This window comes from Gracilinanus agilis, chromosome 1 (genome assembly GCF_016433145.1).
Source record: "Gracilinanus agilis isolate LMUSP501 chromosome 1, AgileGrace, whole genome shotgun sequence".
Lineage (NCBI taxonomy): Eukaryota > Metazoa > Chordata > Mammalia > Didelphimorphia > Didelphidae > Gracilinanus > Gracilinanus agilis.
This window is the reverse complement of record NC_058130.1, coordinates 737,325,565-737,352,633: the sequence shown is the minus strand read 5'-3', so window position 1 is coordinate 737,352,633 and position 27,069 is coordinate 737,325,565. Positions and strand designations below refer to the sequence as shown.

The 27,069-nt window shown below is 38.3% G+C and overlaps 1 protein-coding gene across 1 annotated transcript; it reads right to left on the bottom strand.

Moving 5' to 3' along the window:
• Nucleotides 1-26,448, bottom strand: LOC123256814 (ceramide synthase 4-like). Its single transcript, XM_044685374.1, has 10 exons — nt 26,007-26,448; nt 22,185-22,302; nt 19,873-19,991; nt 19,603-19,660; nt 17,180-17,230; nt 8,149-8,241; nt 7,191-7,319; nt 2,527-2,633; nt 2,033-2,189; nt 1-138 (listed from the first exon to the last, which is right to left on the bottom strand). Exons 1-10 carry the CDS (start codon nt 26,342-26,344, stop codon nt 1-3), a joined length of 1,308 nt encoding a protein of 435 aa, XP_044541309.1. The 5' UTR covers nt 26,345-26,448.
• Between the last annotated feature and the right edge of the window lie 621 nt (nt 26,449-27,069).

Here is a 27,069-nt window from a genome sequence, read left to right as displayed (position 1 = left end):
TCAGTGGTAAGTTGGTTTCCGGGCTCGAGTGCCTGTGATATCATTGGATTTGAGTCTTTCCTTGTTCTGCTGTTTCACTGCAGACTTCTCATCACTCATGTACTCCTCCTCTACATCACTCCTCAGATCATTCTTCAACTGAGAACCAGAGGGACAATCAAGCAATCAGCAAGCATCTATTAAGACTCCCACATTGTAAAACAGTGCAGAAACCAAGAAAAGGATGCAGCAGGCTCTGTCCTCAAGGAACTTCCATTCTATCAGGATAAACAGCCTGAACTTATAAAATTTTATACAGAATGTATACAAAGTAAATAGACACAAAATTTTTGGGATGGGTAGCAATAGAAGTTGGAGATGGGGAGGAAATCAGGAAAGGTCTAATTTAGGTGACATTTGAGCTGAGTTTTAGAAAAAATAAGGAATTCCAACAAGTGGAGACAGGAGATTACATTTCAGGTATGGGTGGAACAACATATGCAAAGATACAGAGAGATGGGAGATGAAGTATCCTGTTGAGAAGCAGCAAGAAAACCAGTTTAGCCCAACAGAACTGTGAGTGATGCAATGGGAGCAATGTATGATAAGACTAGAAAAGTAGAATGGAACCAAGTGGTACGTGATGTTAATTGACAAACAGATTTTATATTTTATGTCACTTTGTCATTGGTCTTGCTTTTTGTTTCACCCTTTGGACTCACTGGACTTTGCATTTACCTTGGTACTGTATGAACCCTCAGACTCTCTTTCTATGATTTTCAGATTTGGAACATGTATCCACATTCTATTGCTCCAGGAAGGGACAGGTTGATTATGACTCCAATCACAATCCCAAATGACTTCCCCATAGAGATAATGTTTATAAAGTGTTTTGCAAACTTTAAAGCTCTACATGAATACCATTTTTCTCAAACCAATATCCTTCTCTGGTCACTATTCCCCTCTATATGTTGTCTCCCCTTCTTTCAGGGTAGAGAGTGCCTCAATTTTATATTGGTGTTCCTGGACTTTAGCACAATAGTAAGATTTTTAAATAAGTATCTTTTCATTCATTCATTCATCCATTCATTTCTCATTACAAAAATTTATTCTTTATTCAGTAAATGAATTTATCACTTAGTGTAGGACCTGGTGGCTGCTGTCAATCAACAATCAGAGTACTCTTCTTTCTTCCACCCTTAATGAGTTTCATAATTGATTTGGAATTTCCAAATCTTTTCATCCTTCCTCAATATTCCCAAAGGTCTCTTCCTCTACTCTCTTAGCTGAGAATCTTACCTCCTTTCCCCCTGAAACAGTTGAGGTCATTCAATGAAAGCTCTCTCATCTCTTTTCTTCCTCTTCTCATACCACTCAGGCATTTTCTTCCACTATCTCCTTCATCATTCTCTAACATAAAAAATGTCATCTTTCTCCTTACCCAGGCATAAACTTCATAAACTCCTTTGATCTCATCCCTTCCTATCTTCTTCAACATATGGTTCTCTCTATCACCTCCTTTCTCTCTGGACTAATCTATATTTTTGGGAAAACCACTTTTCAAATGTGTGGAGGTTGTATTAATTAGTTCAGGTGAAAGGCTATGAGGACCTGAACTAGGATGCTGTGTGTGAAGAGAGAATTGATTAGAAGAGTGAAATATTATAGAGGTATAAGTGATAAGATTTGTCACCTAATTGAATATGCAGGATGAAACACAGTGGAAAAGAAATATGGATTGAGGTGGTATGAGTGAAATGAGAGAGAGAAAAAGAGAGAGAGAAAAGAAGAGAATAAAAAGAGGAGAGAGGAAGGTATGTATACATGTGTATATATATATATGTGGAGAGAGAGAGAGAGAGAGAGAGATTGGCAAAGATAAGGGGTGAAGAACAAGACAAGGATATTGGATAAGATGCCTTATTGGTACTACTTGGGTGCTTACTGGAACTAGGACACCTACAATAATCCTCATTTGTTCCCCTTTTCTCCTCTGCTGCTTGTGGGAGGGTGGTGTGTTGGGTCAGTGGACCAGGGTTAGGTTTGTACCTACCTGGCCATCTGCTAAAATCTTGCAGAATGCTTTGGCGATGAGTGAAGACCAGTAGATATTAAGACACTGTACAAGAATCAAAAGGGCAATGGAGAAATAGTATCCGAAGAAGAACTGGTTTTTGGTCTGGAAAACTAGGAAGGAGGTGTAGATGGTTCTGCAAGAGAGACAGAGGAATTGAAAGGGTCACAATGTGTAAGGTGGGGGAGGCAGGTCTTAGATCCCTTGGTCATTAGAAATAATCCCTTATCCCCAAAGAAATTAGAGTAGAAGAGTGAAAAGTCCCTGGAATGGGGGAAGGACATCCTAAAGGGACTTCTAAACCTTCATGGCCTGACTTCATCCTATCTTTTTCACACAAAGAAAGACTTGTTAGGCAGGAGGCTCACTCCTTTTTCTAGGAGGCAACTTTCGGCACCCGAAGGTCCTCAAAACTCGGATCCTTTTCTTCCTCCCTGCCCACCTCCCATCCCACCTCCTAGGCCCAGACTCACTTGACTGGGAAGAGAATGAGTCTGTTGACAAAGAACACCAGGGCAAAGAGGGCGAATGCTATGTACTGAATTTGTTTCCATTGTGCATAAACGAACATCTTACAGCTCTGGAAGGAGAAAACAGAGAGAATTTTGGTGACATATAAATATATAAACCCAGAACTGGGAGGAGCTTTAGAGGGTAGTTAGTGCAGTCTATACTTCTCTAAGAGTCTCCCTAGATAAGTAATCATTTCATTCAAAGGCTTACAAAGATAGAGAACTTATCACACCTCCCAGAGAATTCGTTCTACTTTCCGAAAGCTCTGAGTCTTAGGAAGCTTTTTCTAGACCTTGGAGTATGGGTTGAGTTCCAGAGTGTTAACTAGTAAGAATAAACCTTTTCTCATTCTTTTTATTTTGAGTAGGGCAGAGCTAGACACAGAATAAACACACCTGGATGTCTTTTGATAATAGTTGTTGATAGAATCTCCCTCAAATCCACCCCTCTCCAGAACTCCATCTCTCTCACACATATCCTTGTTGCTCAGCTTTCAAAGCCCAGGGTCTCCTTGATTCTTTATTTTTGCTCTACCATCCTAGCAGTTCCCATATCCTCTTATCTTTAGTTACAAAGCCATCAGAATTAGGGTTATTTTCTCTTGCCTGGATTACTGTAACCAGGGTTCCAATTGGACCCCTTACCTCAATCACTCATTCCTCCAGTCCATTCTCCACCCAACTGTCCAAGTAATTTTTCTAAAGTTTAGGATAGATCATATCACTTCCCTACTCAGAAAACTCCAAAGACTCCCTGTCATCTCTAGGATCAAATAGAAATCTTTGTGTCTGGCATTCAAAGCTTTTCATAACCTAGTCCCAACCTACTTTTCCAACCTTATTACTCACCTTCCTGCACTCTTTTGCCTAATGTGGCCTATTTTCAGTTCTCCAAACTCATATAAAAATATAATTCAAATATAAAACAATTATAATGATAAATAATAAAAAAATAAAAATATAAAAAATAAAATAAAAAATAAATATAAATAATTCTAAAACAAATTTATTAAAACAAATATAGATAACAAAAATAATATATTTAGCATTTTACAAATATAATTTCATTCCTTCTTCACAATCACCTTGGGAAGTAGGTACTATTATTATCTCCATTTTCTAGATGGGGAAACTAAGGCAAACAGAGGTTAAGTGATTTTTTCCAGGGTCACACAATTAGTGTCTGAGGCAGGATCTGAACTCATATCTTTCAGTCTCCAGGTTGAGTTTTCTAGCCAATGGGTCACCTAACATAAGGTATAACAACACCAAAGAAGAATAGATTTATATCAAGTACTCTTTGTTATGCTGTAATCACAGACAATTTTCTTTCACTCATTTTCGCATTGACACTTCTTTTTCTCACTAATACTTATGACTTGTATTTTGGATCTCTTGACAAAGCATTTTCTTTTTCTTTTCTTTTTTTTTTTAAGAAAGGAAATGTACATGCTCAGCTAGCTACATTGATCTAATTAGATAGGAATAGGGATGGAGCCTGGATCTGTGATTTCACTGGTCTGGGGAACTCTGGGATAAGCAAATCCCCTCTACCAATTTGAGTTGGCACCTTTGCCTACAGTTGTTGAATCAAATTCAAATAAGACAATAAAAGTCACTAAGTTGCCATCAAGATTCCTTAGCCACACATTGACTTAGAAAACCACATTAACATTAAACATATTCTATTTTATTTATCTTGTTAAATATTTCTCAGTTACATTTAATCTTGTTCCCATTGCAATGTAGAATATTGCTAACTGACCCCTCTGGTTTAGAGCCTTAAAAGATTCAGATATTGACTCAGGGTCACATAGCCAGTATGTGTCAGATGAGATTTGAACTCAGGTCTGGCAGGATTTGGGTTCAGCTCTTTATTATTAAAAATCGAAGCATACACAGGATTAAAAAAGATAGCAAAGAATATTCAGTTACATTGATCTCAAAGGTAGTAAGTTTTTTTAAATACATTTTTGTAAAATTAAAAATATTTGCTTATCTCATATTTTTCTACCTTTCAAAAATTTTATTTGTCTTTTATGTATTCATATAAGTACAAGAGAACAAGGGAATAATTTATAAATAAATGCACATATATAGAAGATGCAAGCTCAAAAAATGTTTTATTGAGAGAGATGTAGACTTTAAAAAGCTTGATACCTTCTGCGCTAGAATGTTCTTGTTTGTTGATTCCTAAAATTCATGCCTGACTATTAACTCTTTTCTTTGGAAAAAATATCTTTCTCACTTCAAGAGGAAGTGGGGCACCACCAGCAATTGGGGGTGGGTAGGAGAGATCTTTTGCAGGTGATGTTTAAACCGTTTGAAGGAAGCAAGGGACTCCACAAGGCAGAAATGAGGAGGGACAGAACATTCCAGCCCAGAGAGACTGCCAGTGCAAAAGCAAAAGGAAAAGAGATAAGTGTTGAATGTGAGGAACAATAAGTAGGTCAGCAAGACTGGGCCATCTAATTCATGATTAATTAGACTAGAAAGAAAGGAAGAGATCAAATTCTGAAGATCTCTAAATGCCAAATAAAGGTATTTTATTTTGATCTAGAAGTAATAGGGAGTCTTTAGAGTTAGACTTGAAACTTCATTGCTGTGAGAATTCCTGAAATGTAGGACTGGGTCCTGACAATTATTTTGGTCTTTACAGAGGAATATAGACTACTCTAGAATGATACAGCAATTCTCAATTAGTTCTCATGACAGGGGTGCTTACTGTCCACAAAAAATCAGGAAGATAGACTTGGACAGGAACTCCCCTCCCTGACTGGACCATGAGAATTATGGAAACATCTTTTCCAACTCTCTTTTTGGGGCCCTTCAAATTAGAGCTCTTTGCTAACACTTTTGCTCCCTTGGATAGCCAACAAAGATGGGGAAGGGATTTCACTACTGTCATTCTGCAGCACAGGTCATAGACTAGTGACTCCGAGAAATAGTTGTTTCCAGCTTTGGTGATAACCTTATGGCTAGAGAAATTCCAGAGCTCTGAATTCAAGTATCAATTGATCAGAAGGAGAAGAGTTTCTCAGAGAAGCAGTTAGTCCTATTATGGTCCTGCTGTTGAAGGACTACAGTAATCTGTGCCCTGGCTGGAGAGGAAATCTTGACCTTGACAATGAGAGCCTGAAGTCAATGTGAAATATCACATAGATCCACAAAGGACTTGTGCCTTTCAGGAAGGAAAAAAATGAGGGACGAGAGTTAGGAATGATGTTTTATATTTCTGCATAATCAGTTCTGCTATAGTACGTCTTTTGAAAACATGAATTTGTTTCATTGGCAAAGATTTATTAGGGAACAGTTTGAGCATAACAGGAAATTTGAGTTTTCTTCTACTTCAATTTCTTCTGCAAAAAATAGTGACAGAACCAAGAAAATAGCACCACTTCACAGTAACTCAGAAGCTGCAACCTTTCCAGGTATCTACTGTCACAACTGACCTTCAGTTCTTTGTTAAGGTCAAGTGTTATTGTCTGTCTTCTAGTACTGGGAGCAGAAGAGAAGGGCTGCTTTATGCCACCCCTTCCTTTGTCCCTTATTCCCTCTCCCTTCCTGCATGGTCTTATGCTAATTTATATGTATACTTTGGGCGTAGGTGGAGTAGCAGCCCAAGGCAAAGGGAATATCCACCATTTATTGGACTATTTATGTATTTATTATCTAATTAATATGTATAAAAGTGTGCTATCCTTTTTATTAGGTTCCCATCTGGTTTTGGGGGTGTGTGTGTGTGTGTGTGTGTGTGTGTGTGTGTGTGTGTGTGCCACTGAGTTTTTGAGTTTTGTGCCTTTAAACTCATTATCCTCAAAATTCTATGGGGTTTTTGGGGTGATTTTTGGATGGCACAGCATTTGTTGGGAACATATCAGATTATAGCAGAACTGACTATATTTGCTAATGCATATTTGGGAGTCTTTTGCATAAGATATTCCCTTCATGGATAAAATAAATAACTGTCCTATGCCTAGAAGGGATCCAGTTAGCATTTCCCTCACAATTTAGGGAGACCCTAGATATGAACTTTAACTAAATTTTTTTTTTTTAGAGATTTCCCTGGACTTTTACTCTCTGGTAGGGGCAAAGCTGGGGGCAGCTAGGTGGTAGAGAGGATAGAGCACCAGACCTGGAGTCATGAATATTTGAATTCAAATCTGGCCTCACACACATACTAGCTGTGTGTCCCTGGGCAAGTCACTTTACCCGGTTTGCTTCAGTTCCTCATCTGTGAAATGAAAATACATTGGAGAAGGAAATGGCAGATTATTCCAGTATCTTTGCCAAGAAAGCAACGTGAATGAAGTCCATTGGTCATGTAGAGTCTGATACAACTTAACAATGGTACAAAAACAAGAAAGGACAGGACCAGGGAGAGAAAACATTTTACATCTCTCTTGGGGTCGTTTTCCCCTCCTCAGGAATGGAACCAGGTCCATGTAGGTCCTAAATTCCTATTTCTGTTAGGGAACCCTAGGCCACCAGGCACAATGGACTAAATAATGATAGGGGGGATTTAGGTGGGGGGATTTAGCTCCCTTCTCTGTGTCTGTGGCTCCTATACACATGAGATGCCCCCAAGAGACTCAGGCTCATCTTAACTGTACTCTTCTACTTACCTCCAAGAAGATATCTGATGCATCATGTAGCAGCAGTACCATGGCACCAATACGCACGAAGTTGGAACAATAGGAGAATGAGAGCAAAGTGATAGAAAGAAAATGGTGGATAACATGCTCCCGGAAGTCCTAGGAAGAGAAGGCCAGCCATGAGGCCAGGACCTCACAGATTTTCCAGAGGATGTAGGTGGCTTTTCCCATGTTCAGGATTAGACTACTACCCTCTTTTAGCCATTCCCTCTACTACTTCTGCCCTGAATACACGAGAATCCTTTTGGGGGAAGGCTGAAGTCTATCAAGGAGAGGCAGAGACTTAGGTGAGGTATGAGGAAGAAATGAGATAGAAGGGTCAAGTGTCTGATAGCATGGTGGAAGGAGAGTTGGAGAGTGGATTGGATATGGACCTAGTAGTAGGAATTCTAGAGAAAGTATCTAGACCTTTGAATTGAATAGAATGAAATTTGCCCTTGAGTTTCTAGTCTCCTTACCCAGTCTCCCACAGAGTACACTAAGTGGTATAGTTGGAAAATCTTGAATCCCTAAAACTACATTACCCAAACTTCCTTTCTGTATCACCCGGAATATTTTTCCCTTTGTCCATGTTTGCATGGTCACATTTTGTATAAGTTCAGAAGCTCTACCTCTCTCTTTCTCTTTTGCTCTGGGGAGTGGGCTGAATAGCTAGGTCTCTTACTTTAATTATTAATAAACTTTTAAAATATATTACTTGGAATATTGGATATTAATTTTAAAATCCACAAAGTTCAGGTGGGCCAGATCTGTCTCTGCTTTTTCCATGGGACAAGGCCTTGTGCTTGATCCTAGGGACTGGGATAAACATAATACTTTTCTAATGGGGACAGACACTAGAAGTCAGACTCTTTCCCCCTTTCGCTATTGTCCCTTCTGATTGGGAATACAGGGACTTTTCCAAAACCTAGACTCCCTCCATACTCACCGACCTCTTCACATCAAAAATCAGAGTGAGTAGCAAGGAGCAGTAGAAGCTGAGCTCCATGAGGTACCACCAGTATATGGTAAGCTGTAGAGGCTGAGGGTCAAAGAAGCCACTTGGTCATTGGTATTGCCCATAAACAGACCCCGGTTTCAATAGGAGAACACTGTTCAGGAACCCTCCCTGACCCTATTGTCCAGCCAGACTAGGCTATGGCCTGTGGTTAGAACATTCCCGGAACAAGTCCTCCATAAGTCAGGTCATGACCAACAATCAAGCATTCAACAAGCATTTATTAATTTTACCAAGTATGGTAGAGAATGTATAAGAACCTCCTACCAAATTATTCTTCAAACCACTTTGATATAATTGCTGAAAATAAATTCTGGAGCAACATAACCCACAAAAAGATGTAGTGAAACAAATTTTCAGCTCAAGATAACTGAAAAGGGCACCACAAAAGGTCTGTTGTACCAGGGATTGTAGTGCAGTGTAGATCAGCACACCAAGGCAATCTTCATCTCAGCAGGCCTTGGGAGAGGCTGAATCAGCAGCAATGGCTTCTGGAGCTCTTGGCCACAGATGGGATGGGAGTTTGACAACTGGTAAGAAGATTACAGTGTTCTCTTTGCTGGCTTTGGGTGCAAGATTCAGTTGCATTGCCCTACACACAGATCGAGGTCATAGTCCTGGGTTGTAGTTCCAGGGTGAGGAGCACATATCAGTGCTTGTAGCTACAGGGGAGTATGAGACTATGGCCACAATTCCAGGATTGAAAAGAATGTTTGTGGTTGCTCAAAGACCAGAGAACAATTTGGGAAAGTATTAAACACACTTTTCCTTAGATCATGCCATTGTGGAAGAACTGAAAATTTATAAGTCCCCAGAACTACCTCCAAAGGCAGTTGTGCAAAAAACCCAAAGCTTGGAACAGTGCCCCATTCACCACAGGAATGGAGTATACCTGTAATAGTTTTTTAAGTTAAAAGATAAGAAAAAGGTTGGAAAATGAACAAACACCAAAAAAGAAATTCAACAAAGAATATTATTTTGGTGATGAGGAAAACCAAAACAGAAACTCAGAAGAGAACAAAATCAATCCAAAACCAAAAAAATCTGAATTTGTTTCAAGCCCCAAAAGAATTCCTGGGGGAGCTCAAAAAGGATATAAAAAAATCAAATAAGACAGGTAGAAGAAAAATTGGGAAAAGAAATGACAATTATGCAGGAAAATCATGAAAAAAGAGTAGACAGCTTGTTAAGAAGGGGAAAAATGCTGAAGAAAATAACAGCTTAAAAACAGAATAGGCTCATTGATAAAAGAGGCACAGAAATCCACTGAAGAGTAGATTAAAAAGCAGAACTGGCCACAAGAAAAAGAAGCACAAAAATTCAATGAGAAAAAAAACAATCTTTAAACTTTTAAAAAGTAGAATTGGCAAAATGGAAAAGGAGTTACAAAAGCTCAGTCAAGAAAATAACTCCTTCAAAATTAGAATTGGACAAGTGGGAGCTAATGTCTCCATGAAATATCAAGAAATAATTAAAATCAAAAGAATGAAAAAATAGAAGAAAATGTAAAATATATCATAAAACAAATGATCTGGAAAATGGATCTAGGAGAGATAATCTAAGAATGATTAAAGCCATGATCAAGAAAAGAATCTAGATATCCTCTTTAAAGAAATTATCAAGGAAGATTGCTCTGATATCCTAGAACCAGAAGATAAAATAGAAATGGAAAGATTCCACTGTTCAATTTCTTAAAGACATTCCAAAATAAACACTCCCAGGAATATTATAGTCAAATTCCATAACACCCAGGTCAAGGAGAAAATATTGCAAGCAATCAGAAGGAAATAATTCTAATGTTGTGGAGTTATATAGTCAGGATAACAAAAGAATATCAGCTTCTACATTAAAGGATTAGAAGGCATGGAATACAATATTCCGAAGGGTAAAGGAGCTAGGATACAACCTAGAATTACCTCTCCAGAAAAGATGGGTATAATCCTTCAGGGGAAAAAATTGACATTCAATAAAATAGATAACTATTAAGTATTCCTGATTAAAATACCAGAGCTGAATAGAAAATTTGACTCTCAAATATAAGACTCAAGAGAAGCATAAAAAGGTAAATAGGAAAGAGAACTCATGAAAGATTCAATAAGATTAAACTGTTTATATCCCCACATGTGAAGAAGATACTTGTAACTCCTATGAACTTTATCATTATTAAGGCAGTTAGAAGTATTATGCATAGACAGAGGGCAAGGGTTTGAATTGATAGGATAAGATACCTGGGAAGATATCTAATAAAATAAAATGATGAGTTGAGAAAGAGAAATGAATTGGGAGAAGGAGAAAGGGAGAGATAGAATGGGGTAAATTATCTCACATAAAAGAGGTACAAAAGAGCTTTTTTGGTGAAAGGGAAGGTGGGGGAGGTGGAGAAAGGAATGCTTAAACTTTATTCTCATCAGAATTGACTCAAAGACAAAAGAATATACACACTCAATTGAGTTTGGAAATCTATCTTACTCTATGAGAATGTAGGAGGGGAAGTGAAAAAGAGAAAAGAGGGAATGATGGAAGGAATGGCAATTTAAGGTAGGTGATAGTCAGAAGCAAAATACTTTTGAAGATGGTCAGGATGAAAGGAGAGAGAGTAGAATTAACAGGGGAAAATAGGATGAAGGTTAATACACAATAATTATGAAAGTTAAATTTTTTTAATAGGTCTCTAATGAAATCCTCATTTCTCACATATATAGAGAAATGAGTCAAATATATATGTAATTCTCCAACTGATAAATGCTTAAAGGATATGAACAGGCAATTTTTAGAGAAAGTAATTAAAGTTATATATGGTCAAGTGAAAAATGCTCTAAATCACTATTAGAGAAATACAAATTAAAACCCCCTAAGATACTACCCCATACCTATCAGATTGGCTATTATCACAGAAAAGGAAAATGACAAAAGTTGGAGGGGATGTGGGAAAATTGAGATACTAATGTACTCTTGTCGGGGGAGGTGTTGTGAACAGATTCAACCATTCTGGATTTGAATCTATGCTGAATGGTATATAAAACAGGATATACCCTTTGACCCCAGCAATATCATTACTAGCTCTATATCTTAAAGAGACAAAAAACCAAAAGGAAAAGAAACTATATGTAAAAAAATATTTATAGTATTTCCTTTTTTTGTGGTGGCAAAGAATTAGAAAATGAGGGAATACCCATCAATTGGGGGAATGGCTGAATAAGTTGTGGCATATAATTATAATGGAATACTCTTGTACTATAAGAAATGACAAGCAGCATTATTTCAGGAAAACCTGGAAATACTCAAACCGATACAAAGTGAAGTAAGCAGAACCAGGAGAACATTGTACACAGTAACATAAATATTGTACAATGAACAACTATGAATAACTTATTTTCAGCAATACAATGATTCTAGCCAATCCCAAAGAACTTTGATGAAAAATGATGAAAAATACCAGTTGTTTTCAGAGAAAGAACTTATGGAATCTGAATCCAGAGCAAAGTATATAATATTTTACTTTCTTCACTTTCTTGTTTGAGCTTTCTTCCACAAAATAATTAATATAGAAAAATATTTTATATGATTTCACATGTAAAATTTAAAATCAGTTTTTTACCACCTCACTGAGATGGGAGGAGGAGAAGAGGGAGAGAATTTGGGACTTGAAATTTTAAAAAATGTTAAAGAAAATGTAAAAAAAAAAAACCCTGTTTCTTCATCTGGAGAAATGGACATAATCCCAGCACCAGCTCCCAGAGTCGTTAATAGGCTCAAGAGAGATAATACATGTAAAACATATGCAAACCTTAAATTGTTATATAGATGTAAATTATTAATATTATTGCTTTTTTAGTGTGCTTCATCAAAGCCTTGGATTTAATTGTCATCTCTATTCTGATGACTCCTAGATCTATGTCTTAGCCCTAGTCTCTATTTCCTGAACTTTAATCACATATCTCCAACTGACTTTTGGACCTCATTCTAGATGATCTTCTGGCATCTCAGATTCAACATGTCTAAAATGCAACTCTTTATATTTGCCCCAAAACAAATCCCTCTTCCAAACTCCCCTGTTCTGTTGAGAGCAGCCCTATTCTTCCAACTGAGGTTTGCAATGTCACTTGGTTATCATTCTCAACACTTCCCTGTCCCTCCCCTATATCCAATAAGTTCCTAAATCTTCTTGTTTCTACCTCCTCCAACATCCCTCATATCTGTCCCCTTCTCTATAGTCAGGTAGCCAGAGGCCCTCATCACCTCTCACCTAAATTACCTCCGTAGTCTTTTAATTGGTCTCCTAGCCTTAAGTCTCCTTATTCTATTTCATCCTACAAGCAACTGCCAGAGAGAATGAAACCTCCCAGTTCAATAAACTCCATTGGTTCCCTTTTATCTGAAAGGTCAAAAATAAATTAATGTGTTTAATATTTGATCAATCCCTCCCCCACTTACCTTTCCAGTCTAATTGTTAATTGCTCATTTTCATATATAATATGATCTATCCAAAGAGAACTCCTTACTCTTGTCTAATGTCACTTTCCCTTTCCCATCTCAATGCCTGTCCCCTATGCTTGGAATACAATCCTTTCTCACTTCCACATCTTTAGGAATCATTATATTCCTTCAAGATTCAGTCCAAATACCACTTTCTCTGTGAGGATTCCCTTGATCCTCAGCTGCTAGTGTCTTTCTTTCTTTTTTTTTTTTTTTTCTTTTTCTTTTTCTTTTTTACCCTTAATTTCGGTGCATTGTCTCATAGGTGGAAGAGTGGTAAGGGTGGGCAATGGGGGTCAAGTGACTTGCCCAGGGTCACACAGCTGGGAAGTGGCTGAGGCCGGGTTTGAACCTAGGACCTCCTGTCTCTAGGCCTGACTCTCACTCCACTGAGCTACCCAGCTGCCCCCTGCTAGTGTCTTTCCCTCTAAATTAGTCTGTCTTATCTATATACATTGTATGTGTATGTATGTTTATATATGTGCAAGTATATAAATGTGTGTCTACATGTCAGAACAAATGATATGTGCATGTACATGTTGTTTTCCCTAACAGAATCTAAACATATTGAGAGTAGGAATGATTTCATTTTTCTCTTTGTATCCCCAGTTCCTGGCACATAATAGGTAAGGGATTTTCTTGGATAATATTTTATTTTTCACCAATTACATACATTTATAAACATAAATTTATAAAAGTTAAAACAGTTAAAAAATTATTTTTGCAAGTATAATATAGAGCTTGTTGTTAGTTATCAATTGGTCTGAAAAATATCCAGTTATTTTAGTGGACTTCAAGCTCAATATGTCATTGATGTAATGAAACAACCAAAAGAAACAATTCAATATTAGCCTAAGTTTTGAGAGTAATAATATTAAGCACTAAACAAGTCCTTTTGCACACAATTATGGATCAATTTGTTGAAGGAGACAAAAGGGGAAGAATTCAAAGAAATCTGTAGAGGGACTGGCATTGGTGAGAAGTCATCTCTTCATCCTCCCCAGAGTCAGGGCAAGTCAGAATCAAACTTATGAGTTGTAAGCCTTGGATATATAATAGTCTTGACCCTTTGTTCCTTTCTACTTCCCTCCAGACCATTAATCTGGTCCTTCTTTCTGTTCAGAGGCTATGGGCTGAGTTAGAGTTCTGTCAAACTAAGAAGCTTCTAAATGATTGGAAGAAGAGAAAAAGAAAGAAGATATCAAGGGACTTTGAGATCTGGACAAGGGAAAAAGAGAGAGCTTGTGTCCTCTTTTCTCAATAAAGTATGGAACAAGATCCTCAGCTGAGTTGGGTTGTGTGAAAGAGGTTATATGAGCAGCTCAAGGATAGAAAAGAATTGGGATAGCTTTGGTAGGGAATGTTCAAGTCAACAAATTACAGAAAGAGAAGGAACTATCTTGAACCTAATTTGGCCATGGCTGAATTTGGCTACAGGCTTATGTTCTGGGTACCATATTTTAGGGAAGACACTGAAAAACTAGAGAAAGTTGCAAAGGAGAGTAACCAGGATAATTATGGACCTTGACGTCACTCCATAATAAGGATCTATCAAAAGAATTGAGTATGGTTCATTTGGAGAAAAAAAAATAAAAGTAGAACATGGCCATTTTATGGAAGATGATTCCAAATGAAAGAATTAGGCTAACAGAAGAAAGCTTCAGAAGACCCAATTTAGGTTTGATGTGAATTTATCTCTTTTCCCATTTCTCTTAGTATTATCCTCTTTTTTATCCCTAATTTTTAATTTTTTTTTGACATATCATCCTATACAGTTTATGATTGTAACATCTAGGTATACTTCTTCTAGCTACCCTGATGATAATAACAATTTTTAGAGTTATCAGTATCATCTTTTCATATAGGAATACAAATCATGTCACTTATTGGGTGCCCTAATTTTTTCCCCCTTTCTTAATTACCTTTTGGTGATTCTCTTGAGTTCTGTGTTTGGGCATCAAATTTTCTGTTTAAGTCAGGTCTTTTCTTTAGGAATGCTTGGAAATCTTCTATTTTAATAAATGGCCATACTTTTCCCTGCAAGATTATAGTCAATTTTTCTGGGTAGTTGATTCTTGGTTGCAGACCCAATTCACTTGCTTTATGAAATATTATATTCCATGCCTTCTGGTCCTTCAGTGTGGATGCAGCCAGGTCCTGTGTAATCCTGACTGTGGCTCCATGATATATGAATTGTTTCTTTTTGGCAGTTTGTAATATCTTTCTCTTGGTCTAGAAGTTCTTGAACATGGCTATAATATTCCTAGGCATTGTCAATTGGGGATTTAATGCAGGAGGTGATCTGTGGATTCTTTCAGTCTCTACCATCTTGTTCAAGAATATCAGGGCAGGGGGCAGCTGGGTGGCTCAGTGGATTGAGAGCCAGACCTAGAGACAGAAGTCCTAGGTTCAAATCTGGCTTCAGACACTTCCCAGCTGTGTGACCCTGGGCAAGTCACTTAACCCCCATTGCCTAGCCCTTACCACTCTTCTGCCTTAGAACCAATACATAGTATTGGTTCTAAGACAGAAGGTAAGGGTTTATTAAAAAAAAAAAAAAGAATATCAAGGCAATTTTCTTGGATAATTTCGTGTAGAATGATGCCCAGGCTTTTCTTTTGGCCATGATTTTCAGGTAGTCCAATAATTCTTAAATGTCTCTCCTGGATCTATTTTCCATGTCTGTTATTTTAGCAATGAGGTATTTTATATTTTTCTCAATTTTTCATTCTTTTGATTTTGTTTTATAGATTCTTAATGCCTTGTAAAGTCATTTGCTTCTAATTGTTCAGTTCTAATTTTTAAATACTGAATTTTATCCCAGATTTTTTTGATCCTCCTTTTCCTTTTGATCTATTTTCTTTGTAGGCCATTGTTTTTATCTTATACTTTCTTTGCCTCATTTTTGAGCTGGTCAATTCTGGCTTTTAAGACACCTTTTTCTTGTTTTTGTTCATGTGCCTCTATTTTCAGAAAATCTATTTTGCTTTTTAAGTTCTTTTCTCAATTTTCTTCAACTTCTCTTAATTGTTTTGTGAATTGTGTTTTAAGTTTTTCCAGAACCTGTGTCCAATTTGCTGGAGTTCCTGAGTTTTTTTCTTGGTGCTCCTTGGTCCTCCTCTGTTCCATTTGTTGTTTATTCATTACCTGAATAGAAGCTGTCAATTGTAATTTCTTTTTTCTTTTTCTGTTAACTCATATTTTCTCCTTCTTTCCCCCTCCTTATTGGCTACATTCTTGCTCTTCTGCTTATTTGTTGGATCTGTGAGTTTGGGCTTTTATTAACTGGATTAGGCTAATGGAGCTGACCATTAATTTTTTTTTTTTTAACCCTTGTACTTCGGTGTATTGTCTTATAGGTGGAAGAGTGGTAAGGGTGGGCAATGGGGGTCAAGTGACTTGCCCAGGGTCACACAGCTGGGAAGTGGCTGAGGCTGGGTTTGAACCTAGGACCTCCTGTCTCTAGGCCTGACTCTCACTCCACTGAGCTACCCAGCTGCCCTAACACCCATTAATTTTAACAGTATTAATGTTCACTGAGACCAGATCTTCCCTAGCTGCCAGCAGAGGCTGAAGGTGAAAGTGAAGGAGGCTGAAAGTAGTTACCCTAGGACCTCCTCTCTACTTCTTTTTGCCAGCTGCCCAGTCAGAGCCCTGAGCTTCCCATGGATAGCACCAAGGTACTCTGTTGCAGGTGCAGCCTTTGCCCTGGGATCTCAGTCAGCTAGATTCCTACCATGGGTCTCAGCACAGTAGATGGGGGAGAGGTTTTGGATCTTTCCCTTATACCCAAAAAATTCAATTTTATCTGTGTACCTTTCAGGTTGGATCTAGCATGTGAGACCCATGGCTTTGTCCCAACTGCTGAGGCCTGGGTCTCTGTCCACTCTGTACCCTTACTCTCTGGTTTTTTGCTAGCTCTGTGAGACTGAGCCATTCTGCCCTCTGGAGGTTTCTTCTTTTCACTAATGGCCCTGAAGAACTTTTATTAGAGGCAATGGGACCATTTTTTGAGTAATTATGAAAGAGAATTTTGTTCAGTTTTGGACTAGGCTAGACAACCTCTCTGATGCTTTCCATTGTTAAGAATATGATCCTGAAAGTAGGAGTCTGAAGGAAGTATAGGAAAATGTAAAGAGCGTTTAGCAACTACATATACTGTTGTTGCTAGTAGTACATACTAGTACTACAGTGGATGGTGTACTGGACTCGGTATCAAGAAGATGAGTTCAAATCCAGTCACAGACACTAGATGTGTGACCTTGGGCAAATCATTGAAACTTTGTCTACCTCAGATTCCTCATCTCTAGAATGAGGATAACCATAGCACCTAGGTCACAAAGTTGTTGTGAGGATCAAATGAAATAATATTTGTAAAGTGATTTACAAACTTAAAATGCCATATAAATGCTAACTTTCCTCTTCTTCCTCCTTACTGTTCCTAGTACTGGTTTCAATGAATTGACCTTGTCCAGTGACTGCTTACCTGCTTAGGATATCCATTCCATATTGTCTCTGGCTCTGAAAACCAAGTTTTCTGGAAGAAACAAGGGACACATCTTAGATAATTCTCTCAGAATCACCATCCCTTACAGGTAATGACTCTTCTCCATAGCTTTTGAGCTTTCCTACAGGGAACTCTTAAGTTCTCAAAAGGAATGATTGCATAGCCACTTTACACCATTTCCTATCTTGCTCCTGTGCTCTCCTTTCTCCCAACTCCTTAGGATCAGGACAAATCAGAATCAAAGTTATGAGGTGCAACACTTAGATAGATGAGAGATTTGACTCTTTGCTTCTTTCTACCTCCCTCCAGACCATTAGCATCTGGTCCTTCTTTTAGTTCTTTCATGGACTGGGTTAGAGAGGTCTGTCAAACTAGGAAGCTTCTAAATAATTGGAATATTAACCATTCTTTCTGCTTCACAAAACCATTCAGAGATTTTAGTAGTGTAATATAGCAGACAAAAGAGCTAAGGACAATGAATGTCTTAGGAGGGGTTTAGCTTCCTGCAATATGGAGGAGTAGTCCCACTGTATTCTATCCTCATCAGACTTCATCTGGACAACTCAGTAGAATACCATGGTTTAAGGACATGGATAAGATGGAGATTGTTCAGAGGAGGACAATGACTAATAAAAAGCAAGTGAATTTGCCTAGAATATAAAGTACTTATGGGAGATGATGTTTGATAAACTCAAAAGATTGATTATAGCCAAATTGTGAAATGATTTACATGAGAAAGAGAACAATTTGGATTTGATCTTAGAAACAATAGAGAATAATTCAAGTTTCATGTCACAGGAAAAGAACTTGATCAGGTATGAACTTTAGGAATGTCTGTGTGAAGGATGGACTATAAAAGAGGACATAAATTAGGAGGCTATTGCAGTAGAGGAGAACAAAGGTGATGGGGTCCTGAATTAGGGTGGCTGTGATGAAAGTGTTGAGAAAAAGGGGTGGTTTTAAGAGTTATGTTGGAAATAGAATCAGAAGACTTGGCAACTAATTGGATGGTGAAGGGTTCTGAATTCATATCCTTTGAGGATCTACTAAATAAACTGGGCATAGAGACTCAAGGGGAACATGATAGCTGTCTTCAAGTCAGTTATTATAAGGAACAGGAATTTGACTTTTTCTGATTGGCCTCAGAAAGCAACCAGGAATAATGGGTGGAAATTACAAAGAGACCAATTTTGGCTAGATCTTAGGAAAATTTTCTTAATGGTGAAAGCTGACCCAAAATATAACGGACTATTCTGGGAGGTGGTGTGTTCTCCCTTCATGGAGGTTTTCAAGTCAAAACTAAGGGATGATCATTTGTCAGGTTATGTTATAATGAGGACTCCTTTCCTATATAGATTGGATGAGATGTCTTCTGATGTCCTTTCCAATTTTCAAATTCTGTGATTCTGTGATCAGCTTCTTTCTCTTCCCTTCACCCACCAAGTCTGGCCTTGCTCCCTCTGAAACTCTCATTTCTATGATTGAGTGACTTCTGTTTCAATTCATAATCTGACTCAGGGTTTCTAGCTCACCTTGTCTGTTGTTCAGACTGATTGGTCTAGCTACCCCATCCCTACAGAGTCTGTGACCTTGCCTTCTCCATCCCCTAGCATCTCAGGGGCTATAATGTGGAATCATATAAGAAGATGGATAAGTCAAGGCTCACACGGAGAAAGATGTATTGGAAAGAAGGTAAAGTTGGGGTCACGATGAAATGGGCAGGAAAAAAGGGAACAAATGTGAGAAAGAAAGACAATGGGAGTAAAATGTATGTAGCGAGTCTAAGAGAACAAAGGATTTGGAAAGAGAAGAGTGGAATTGAGAAAAACCAAGGAAAGTGGAATGGAAAGGTTTAGGGCAGTGATGGGCAAACTACATCCTGTGTGCCAGATGTGGCCCCCTGAAATGTTCTATCTGGCCCGCTCAAATTATTCTTAATCTGACGAATACAACGCATAGGATACAATACAATGAAACAGACTGACAGATGAGCATTTCCTTTCCTTTGGCCCCCTCTTTAAAAAGTTTGTCCATCACTGGTTTAGGGGATAGAAAGGACAAGGGATGGAGGGAGAGAGATATAAATAGAAGGAGAGATGGAGAGAAGCAAAAGTTTTTACAAAAGGTAAGGTTTAAGGAATGATGAGAGCTGGGAACATGGGAATGTAGAGTGTGAGAACGGACAGGAAAGATGGAGAAAGCAAAAAGATACAAGATGAACATAGAGAAAATGGATAGGGAGAGAGAAGACAAGAGGATAGAAGGAACGGAAGGAAGATGGAAGAGAAGGAAAGGGCAGAAAAAGACAAAAGGACAAAGCCAAAGCCAATGGGAATGAAGAGGATGAGGAGCCAAATGAGGAGGGATAGTTATGTGGTGGGGGTGAAATAAGACATACTCACATTGTAGAAGATGAAGAAGCCGCCAAAGAAAGTTGAGGAGTAAAATGATAACCTCCAACTGAAAATACAGAACAAAGGTAAAGATGAAGGGTTGAGTCTTTATTGTTGTGGGTGGGAGGAAGTAGGTGGAGAAATAAACAAATAGAGCCCCAGCTTTCTAAGTTAGATCTTGTCTCATGACACAATATGACTTGTCTGACACAATTCAAGGTACTTTGGAACTAATTTTCCAATAGGTTTCCACCTCACCCTCCCCACCCCACAGCTTACCAGGCTTCAGAGAATTTCTTGCTTACTAATGGCCGTTCCTGGTTCCTCCGATATCGAAACCAGCACTGGGTTTGCCTCACAGTGAGGCCACATTGGCTGGCCAAGTGATTCAACTCATCCTGGGTATAGTAGAACAAAATTAGAGGTAGGGTAGACAAAAGGAGAACTTTAGCTTCTGGTGATTGTTCTCTTCCCTAAGCTCATGTTGTTTTCCTATTCAGGGAATTCTCACTCTGCTCCTCAGAGGCTTGAAGCTTCCAAGAACATGACAGTAGACATGCTCCAATCCAAAGGGCTTGAGACTGAGGGTAGGGTACAAGGAGCTGCCTCCTCCCATCTACATCCCTCCTCCAAAGCTGGTGGGTATGTTCCTCAATACCTCAGTCACATATGGTCCCCGCTATAGCCTTGTTGCCCTTTGAGGAAGAGAAGGTCCATATTGGGAAGTGGAGTCTGAAACCAACCTGCCAGTAGGCAGTAGGAAAAAATGAAAACTAAAGATTCCTTCTTTTCACTGACCTTACATTCTATTAGAGGGAGACAATGTGTATACAGGTAACTAAATACAAAATAGATGTAAATAAATAGAAAATAATTTCAATAGATATTAATAATTTGGAAAAGTTTCTTGAAGGGAAGACGTGAAGGAGTTGGGATTTCCAAAATGAAGCAAGAGCATTCCTGAAGAAGGAGAGAATTCCAGATATGGAAAATAGCCTATACAATGGCATTGGTGTAGGAGATGGAATGTCAAGTGCAAATAACAGTAAGTAGGTGAATTTGAGTAGAACATAGAGCATGTGGAATAATGATATGCAATTAGTCTTGAAAGGTAGCCTGGGGTCAAATTGTAAAGGGCTTTACAGGTCAAAAAAAAAACCCATTTGTATTTTATCTTAGAGTCAAGACAAAGTTACTCAGGGGAACAGAGGAGTGGCATGGTCAAAAGGTTTAGGAATTTCTGACTGATGACTTTGCAGAACGTGGATTTTAGAGGGAGGACAGTGGAGGCAAGGAAACAAATTAAGAGGCTATTGCAATTGTGGGAAGTGGGGACAGAGAGGATGAGGACCTGAATTAAAGTGGTTGTGGTTGTTTATCCTTCATTTCAAAGAAAACCAATGATGTTAAGGGGTGATATCTCATTTGTGAGTTATATTTAAGTGAGGATCAAAATCACTCACTTTCAGAGTCTTTGAAGTCCAGTGGCAAGACAAAAGTTAGGAGGACTGTCAGTAGTGAGAGATGCATAGTGGATAGTGGATGATCCTTGGACCTTCAATTTCTAACCAAACTCTAGGTGCTCTAAAGTGCCTTCTTCAGCTGCCTTCATGATCATATGAACAAATTATTTTCATCTGCATATTCTAATATGGGATTATTTAGGTATTCTATTTCTTCTGCTGTTAATCTAGGCAATTTGTATTTTTGTAAATATTCATCCATATTTCCTAGATTGCTATATTTATTGCCATATAATTGGGCAAAATAGTTTTTAATGATTGCCTTAATTTCCCCTTCATTAGAGGTGAGGTCTCCCTTTTCATCTTTGATACTGTCAACTTGGTTTTCTTCTTTCCTTTTTTTTTATTAGATTGACTAGTACTTCATCTACTTTATCTGTTTTTTCAAAATACCAGCTTCTAGTCTTATTTATTAAATCAATAGTTCTTTTACTTTCGATTTTATTATCATCTGCATATTCTACTGGAACAAGTCTTCACATGCTTGGTGTAGACATCCCCCTAACTCAGCTATCAGTTTGAGGTCTGTTAGTTACCCTCAACTTCATTTAGCTAGTCTGCCAAGATGGCTTTATCAAGGTATGACTATTTGCATATGCTACAGCTTCTTGGAGCTATAGGTGAGAGCTGGGTGAAAGGTGGACACCAAAGGTAGATGGGCAGTCCTAAAAAGGGCTAAATAAAGCCCTCTACAGAGGTACTAGTCCTTCCTGAAAGCCCATGCATGCCATGGTTATGACCTTAGAGATCATACCTTTATTTTATATATAAGAAAACTAAGGTCCTATCTCTCCCCTGAAAAAAAAATTCAAGTTATTTGACTAATGCCATAGTCAGTGGCAGAGGTGAGATCAGAACCCAGATCTTGTGAACTTTTAATACTCTCTGAAGTTAGAGGTTGTTAGAACTTGATAATCAGAGTATTATTCACTCTAGAGGAAACAACAACACAGTACCTCCCACTTCTTATTCAAGGATCACTGAATAATAAGGACTGCTCTTTTGAAGGGGATCAGGGTTAAAAGCTTCCAGGATCCTTAATGGCATCCAAACCTGGGGCCTGCTTACCTCTTTGGGATTCCTATTCTTGTTCCAGAAAAATGACTCCAAGATGGGGTTGGGAGTAGCCTTGATCCTGATGGGGTCACGGACACCCATGGCTCTACCCAAGGGCAGGGCAATGGTCCTAAGAGAGGAGACAGAAAGAGGCAAGAGTACAACTCTCCAACTTACTGCCCTTTGGGATTTCTCTCTACCATATCTTGTCCACCAACTCACCTACCAAGGAGAACTTGGCAAAACTTGAGAGAGAAAACAGAGGTTGGCTATATGAAGGAGGAATGCTTAACCTGAGGGGAAAGAACATTATATATTCTCCTTGTGTAATTAATTTCTGTATCCTAGAACTCCAATTCCCAGCATCTCATGTTCCTTTTCATGTTACGTGCTGATGTAGGGAGGATATAAATTTGGTGTAGCCCCGCCTCTCCATCTCTCTTCCTATGATCATGTTTGGTGGATGTGGTGTGAGGTGAGAGGCAAGAGACTATTGTTCATGTGGTCTTAATTTTGTTAGATAATTAGGTTTTTTTTTTTTTACTTCTGTTTCCTTTTCATTCCTTTACTTCAAGTGATTATTAATAAACTTTATAAAATATAATACTTGGAGTATTGGACATTGATTTAAATCCTACATCCTTATAGAAAGGACTTCTGGGCTTTCAGGAAATGGGGTAGGAATATCATTTTCAATGGGCATTCCCCAAAATGCTGAGTCATAGTCAAAGAGCAAACATTGTCCTTTCTTGATAATAATAAAATATTTCGTACCACACTCAATGTCTAGCAGGAGGGGAAGAAACAGACTTTAGATAAGATACTATCTCTGCCCTTGAGAAGCTTATGGTCTGGTTGGGAAATAAGGCACCCACTTGTTCTTGTTTAGTCATTTTTCTGTCTTGTCTGAACACTTCAAGGCCACTTTTGGGGTTTTCTTGAAAAAGGTATTAGAATGGTTTATCATCTCCTTCTACAGCTCATTTTACAGATGAGAAAACTGAGGCGAACATGGTTAGGTGACTTGATTCGGGTTTCACAGCTAGTAAATGTCCAAGTCTGGATTTGAACTTAGGTCTTCGTGATTCCAGGGCAAGGATTCTACCACTGTACCACATCGTTGCCCTTGGCAACCATATCTATATCCATAATATTATTTGGTAGGTGTAGTTAAACATTGAAAGGAAAGGGTACTTTCTAAGGGGAGGTCATTACTAACTAGGGACAAAGGAGAGAAAGAAGTCAGGGAAGCTTCCTGGAGAAAGTGGCATTAGTGTTGAATTTCTAGGATTTGTGAGGGAAGAAAGTAAACTCATTTAAGGAGAATGCCAGGCTTTTAAGGGGGGCATCATCATCCATTTAACTGGAACTGAGTACATGAGGCAGAGAAATGCTAAAGCACCACTCTATTTCTTATGACCCAATTATATCCTATCATTTTTGTATGCCTAGGATTTGCTACATCTACACACGAAGGGGCCAAGAATAGGGCTGAGGAAGAAACAGAGATAAGTAGAGACCCAGCCTATAGCTTCCTTCTGTATCTTTTTTAATTCCCTTATCTACATGAGGATCACTGGATAAATTTAGGGTTTTCTCTTGATCCCCATAGTATTTGATATTCATTGGGCAAATAAATTGTCTGATTTATATCCAAACCTTTGAATAAATGAATGTTGTTGTCAATAGAATACCCATTCTAAGCTAGTATGAAGTTATTGACATAAGAGAACAAGCCAGGTACCATTAGAGAAGACATGGCTTGGGTATGGCCAAGGGCATTAGGTGACAGGAAAGACTATGTTTTTTATTATAAAGAATTTGGCTGGGGGCAGCTGGGTAGCTCAGTGGATTGAGAGCCAGGTCTAGAGACGGGAGGTCCTAGGTTCAAATCCAGCCTCAGACACTTCCCAGCTGTGTGACCCTGGGCAAGTCACTTGACCCCCCCATTGCCTACCCTTACCACTCTTCCACCTAGGAGGCAATACATAGAAGTTAAGGGTTTAAAATAAAAAAACAAAATAAATAAATAAATAAAGTGGAAGGTAAGGGTTTAAAAAAAAAAAAGAATTTGGCTTCTAGGACAGAGGATTTCCTTCTGGAGAGATGAAAAATTTCTCTGTAGGGTATTAATAAAGCAAAGGAAGATTTCTTCTGGTTCAAGAACAAGAATTCTTCTGACTTTTCTAAAAGAACGGATTTAAAAAAATCTTGGCAGAGCATTAGCTGAGGAAGCTAATTTGAAACCAGAAGTATTAAAGAAAGACTACAGCCAAGGTAACAGACCATGGTCCTGTGAGCAACCAGGGAACCAGGGGGTCAGGAGAGAAGCATTTGATAGGAAGTATAAGACCAGCATGGACCAGGCCCAACTAGATGATTATGAGACCAATGTTAGGGGCAGAAAGCATTCGTAACTCAGTAACATCAAAAATATAAGTTGTCCTTTCATACAAATAACCTACATGTGACTCCCCATTTATCTTCCATATATGTGACAATTCTTTCCATTATCTTTTGGGGACTCTAGGCCCTAGATATGTGGAGCTACTTTTTCACCCTAACATTTTATTAAATGCTTATGAATTAAAATATTTTTGTCTTCTGATTCACTATTAAAGGTGAATACATCACTGGGGGCTATATATAGGAGCTATATAGGTTTGGGACATGGTACCTATATAGTTTTTTTAAACCTAAAATTTCCATCCACTGGAGGAACCCTTCTCAGAGTTGAGGGACTGCCCATAGGCATTAAACATTCGAATATCACAATCTTACAAGTTTGGGGAGGAAAACAATTTGTAAATCTACTTTGAATTGTGTGGTATGGTGAATAGAATATTAGATTTGAAGTTAGACAACCCAGGTTGGAATCTCTAATCTGTTACCCATTTTGGGACCTTGGGGAAGACACCTTATGTCTCTGGACCTCTGTTTTTCTTATGTAAAATAAAAATTTTCTTATGTCAACTAAAAGGATTGTATATTGATGACCCAAGGGAGATCTTGTTGAAACACAGCAGGATGAAATGAGTGTCAGCAAAACTAAATTCAAGGACATATCATAGACTTATAAAAAAAAGGCATAACAATTAATGGAAAAGAAATAAAAAGATGAAAAATGAAAACTTAACAATTGTATCCTTAAATATGAAAAAAAACTTTCCCATTAAACATCTTTGACAAAAGTCCTATATAAAAGATGTATTGAGAACTAACTTAAATATAGAAAGCCAAAATTAATTTGACAATAGATAAGTCATCAAAGGATAGGACAGAATTTTCTCAAAAGAATTAAAAATTGTCACTATCCAAATCCTCCATCATGCTAATAATAAGGGAAATGCAAAGCAAAATAACTCAGATATCGCAATTCATACCCATCAAAATGGCAAAGATGACAAAAGATGGAAGGGCTGTGGGAAGTCAGGCATAGAATATGATGTTGATGAGGAAATTAACTTTTTTTATAGATGTGAGGGGCTATGGATACAGAATTTTGCGTACACTGTCAGATGTGGTTGCTGCCCTGGTTCATCTTAACTATTTTTCTTTGTTACAAAGAAAGTGTACATTGAGTGAGATGTGAAGAGGGAAGGGTATATTCTGAAAGAACTATGAATACAAATTCCATCAATAAAATTAAAATTTTTTAAATGGGGTATCTATAGCCAGATCATTCTGAACCTGATGATGTCTTCTGATCCCAGAAGCTAAGCAGGGTCAGGTCTGACTTGGATGGGAAATCACTTGGGAATCCCAGGTACTATAGGCTTAAAATTAAAAATAAAAAAAAAAAGAGAACTTTAAAACTTTAAAAAGCTGACTTACCTCTCAAAGACATATCTTATGATTGTTAAGACAAATGTCAGGGGAATGGTTGCCAGCAGGTCCTTGGGATGCGGATATATGATGCCATCTGCATCTTCCAAGTCAGCCCATGTGTAGCCAGGGGGGAGCCAGTACTCAGCCTTCCAAAAGGATTCAGACAGAGTGACCAGCATCCTGAGGGTAAGACAATCAAACATCTCAAGAGGGCTTGGTAGGAGAAAGCATGTGTTGATTATCCAAAATCTCTGGTTAACTGAGTCAGTACATCCCAGATCATCAATTTTAGAAATGGATAATGTTATAACTTCAAGAGGTCTTGAGAAGTCTAACGCCTTCATCTTATAGACAGTTAATTAAAATCCCCAAATAGGAGGAGACTTATCCAAGGTCTCATGGTAATTCAGTATCTCCTGATTCCTTGTCCAGGGCTATTTCCTTTGCATTCGCCACCTGAAAGCCCTGGGAGTTGGGGAGTATGGGGTTGGTGGGTGAGAATACATTGGCTGGGTGTTTCTCATATGACATATTGGTTGCTGTCTAAATCTTCCTTGGTATAAGACTCCCAGGTATCCCAGTCTGTCCAGTACCTGACATAAACATCTTAGTTCAGCCCAGGGTTCCTGTGGGCCATGGATTGTAAAGGTGGCAAAATTTGGAGAAGGCTGATTTCCAAAGAGAGAAAACAGACTTTAGAGCAAAAGAACTGGCAGGGCACTTAGAACCCAAAATCTCAGAGATCAAAATCCTTTAGTCAATGTCAGAGCTGAGGGAGAGTCCTTAAAACAAAAAAACAGAATTTTAGTGTTGGGGGTAGCCATGTAGTTCTAGCAAGGAGAGTGAAAGCATTCAGGGAGAGCCTGGGTGATGTCCTTATTGGTGACACTTTAGGAAAGTATTTTTGCTTTAAGTGGGAGTTGTCTTCAGCTACATCACTCTCAGCATCCTCTAGAATAGTGGTTCCCAAACTTTTTTGGCCTACCACCCCCTTTCCAGAAAAAAATATTACTTAGCGCCTCCTGTCTCATACTATCACCACTCCCTTACAGTTATTCACCGTCCCAAA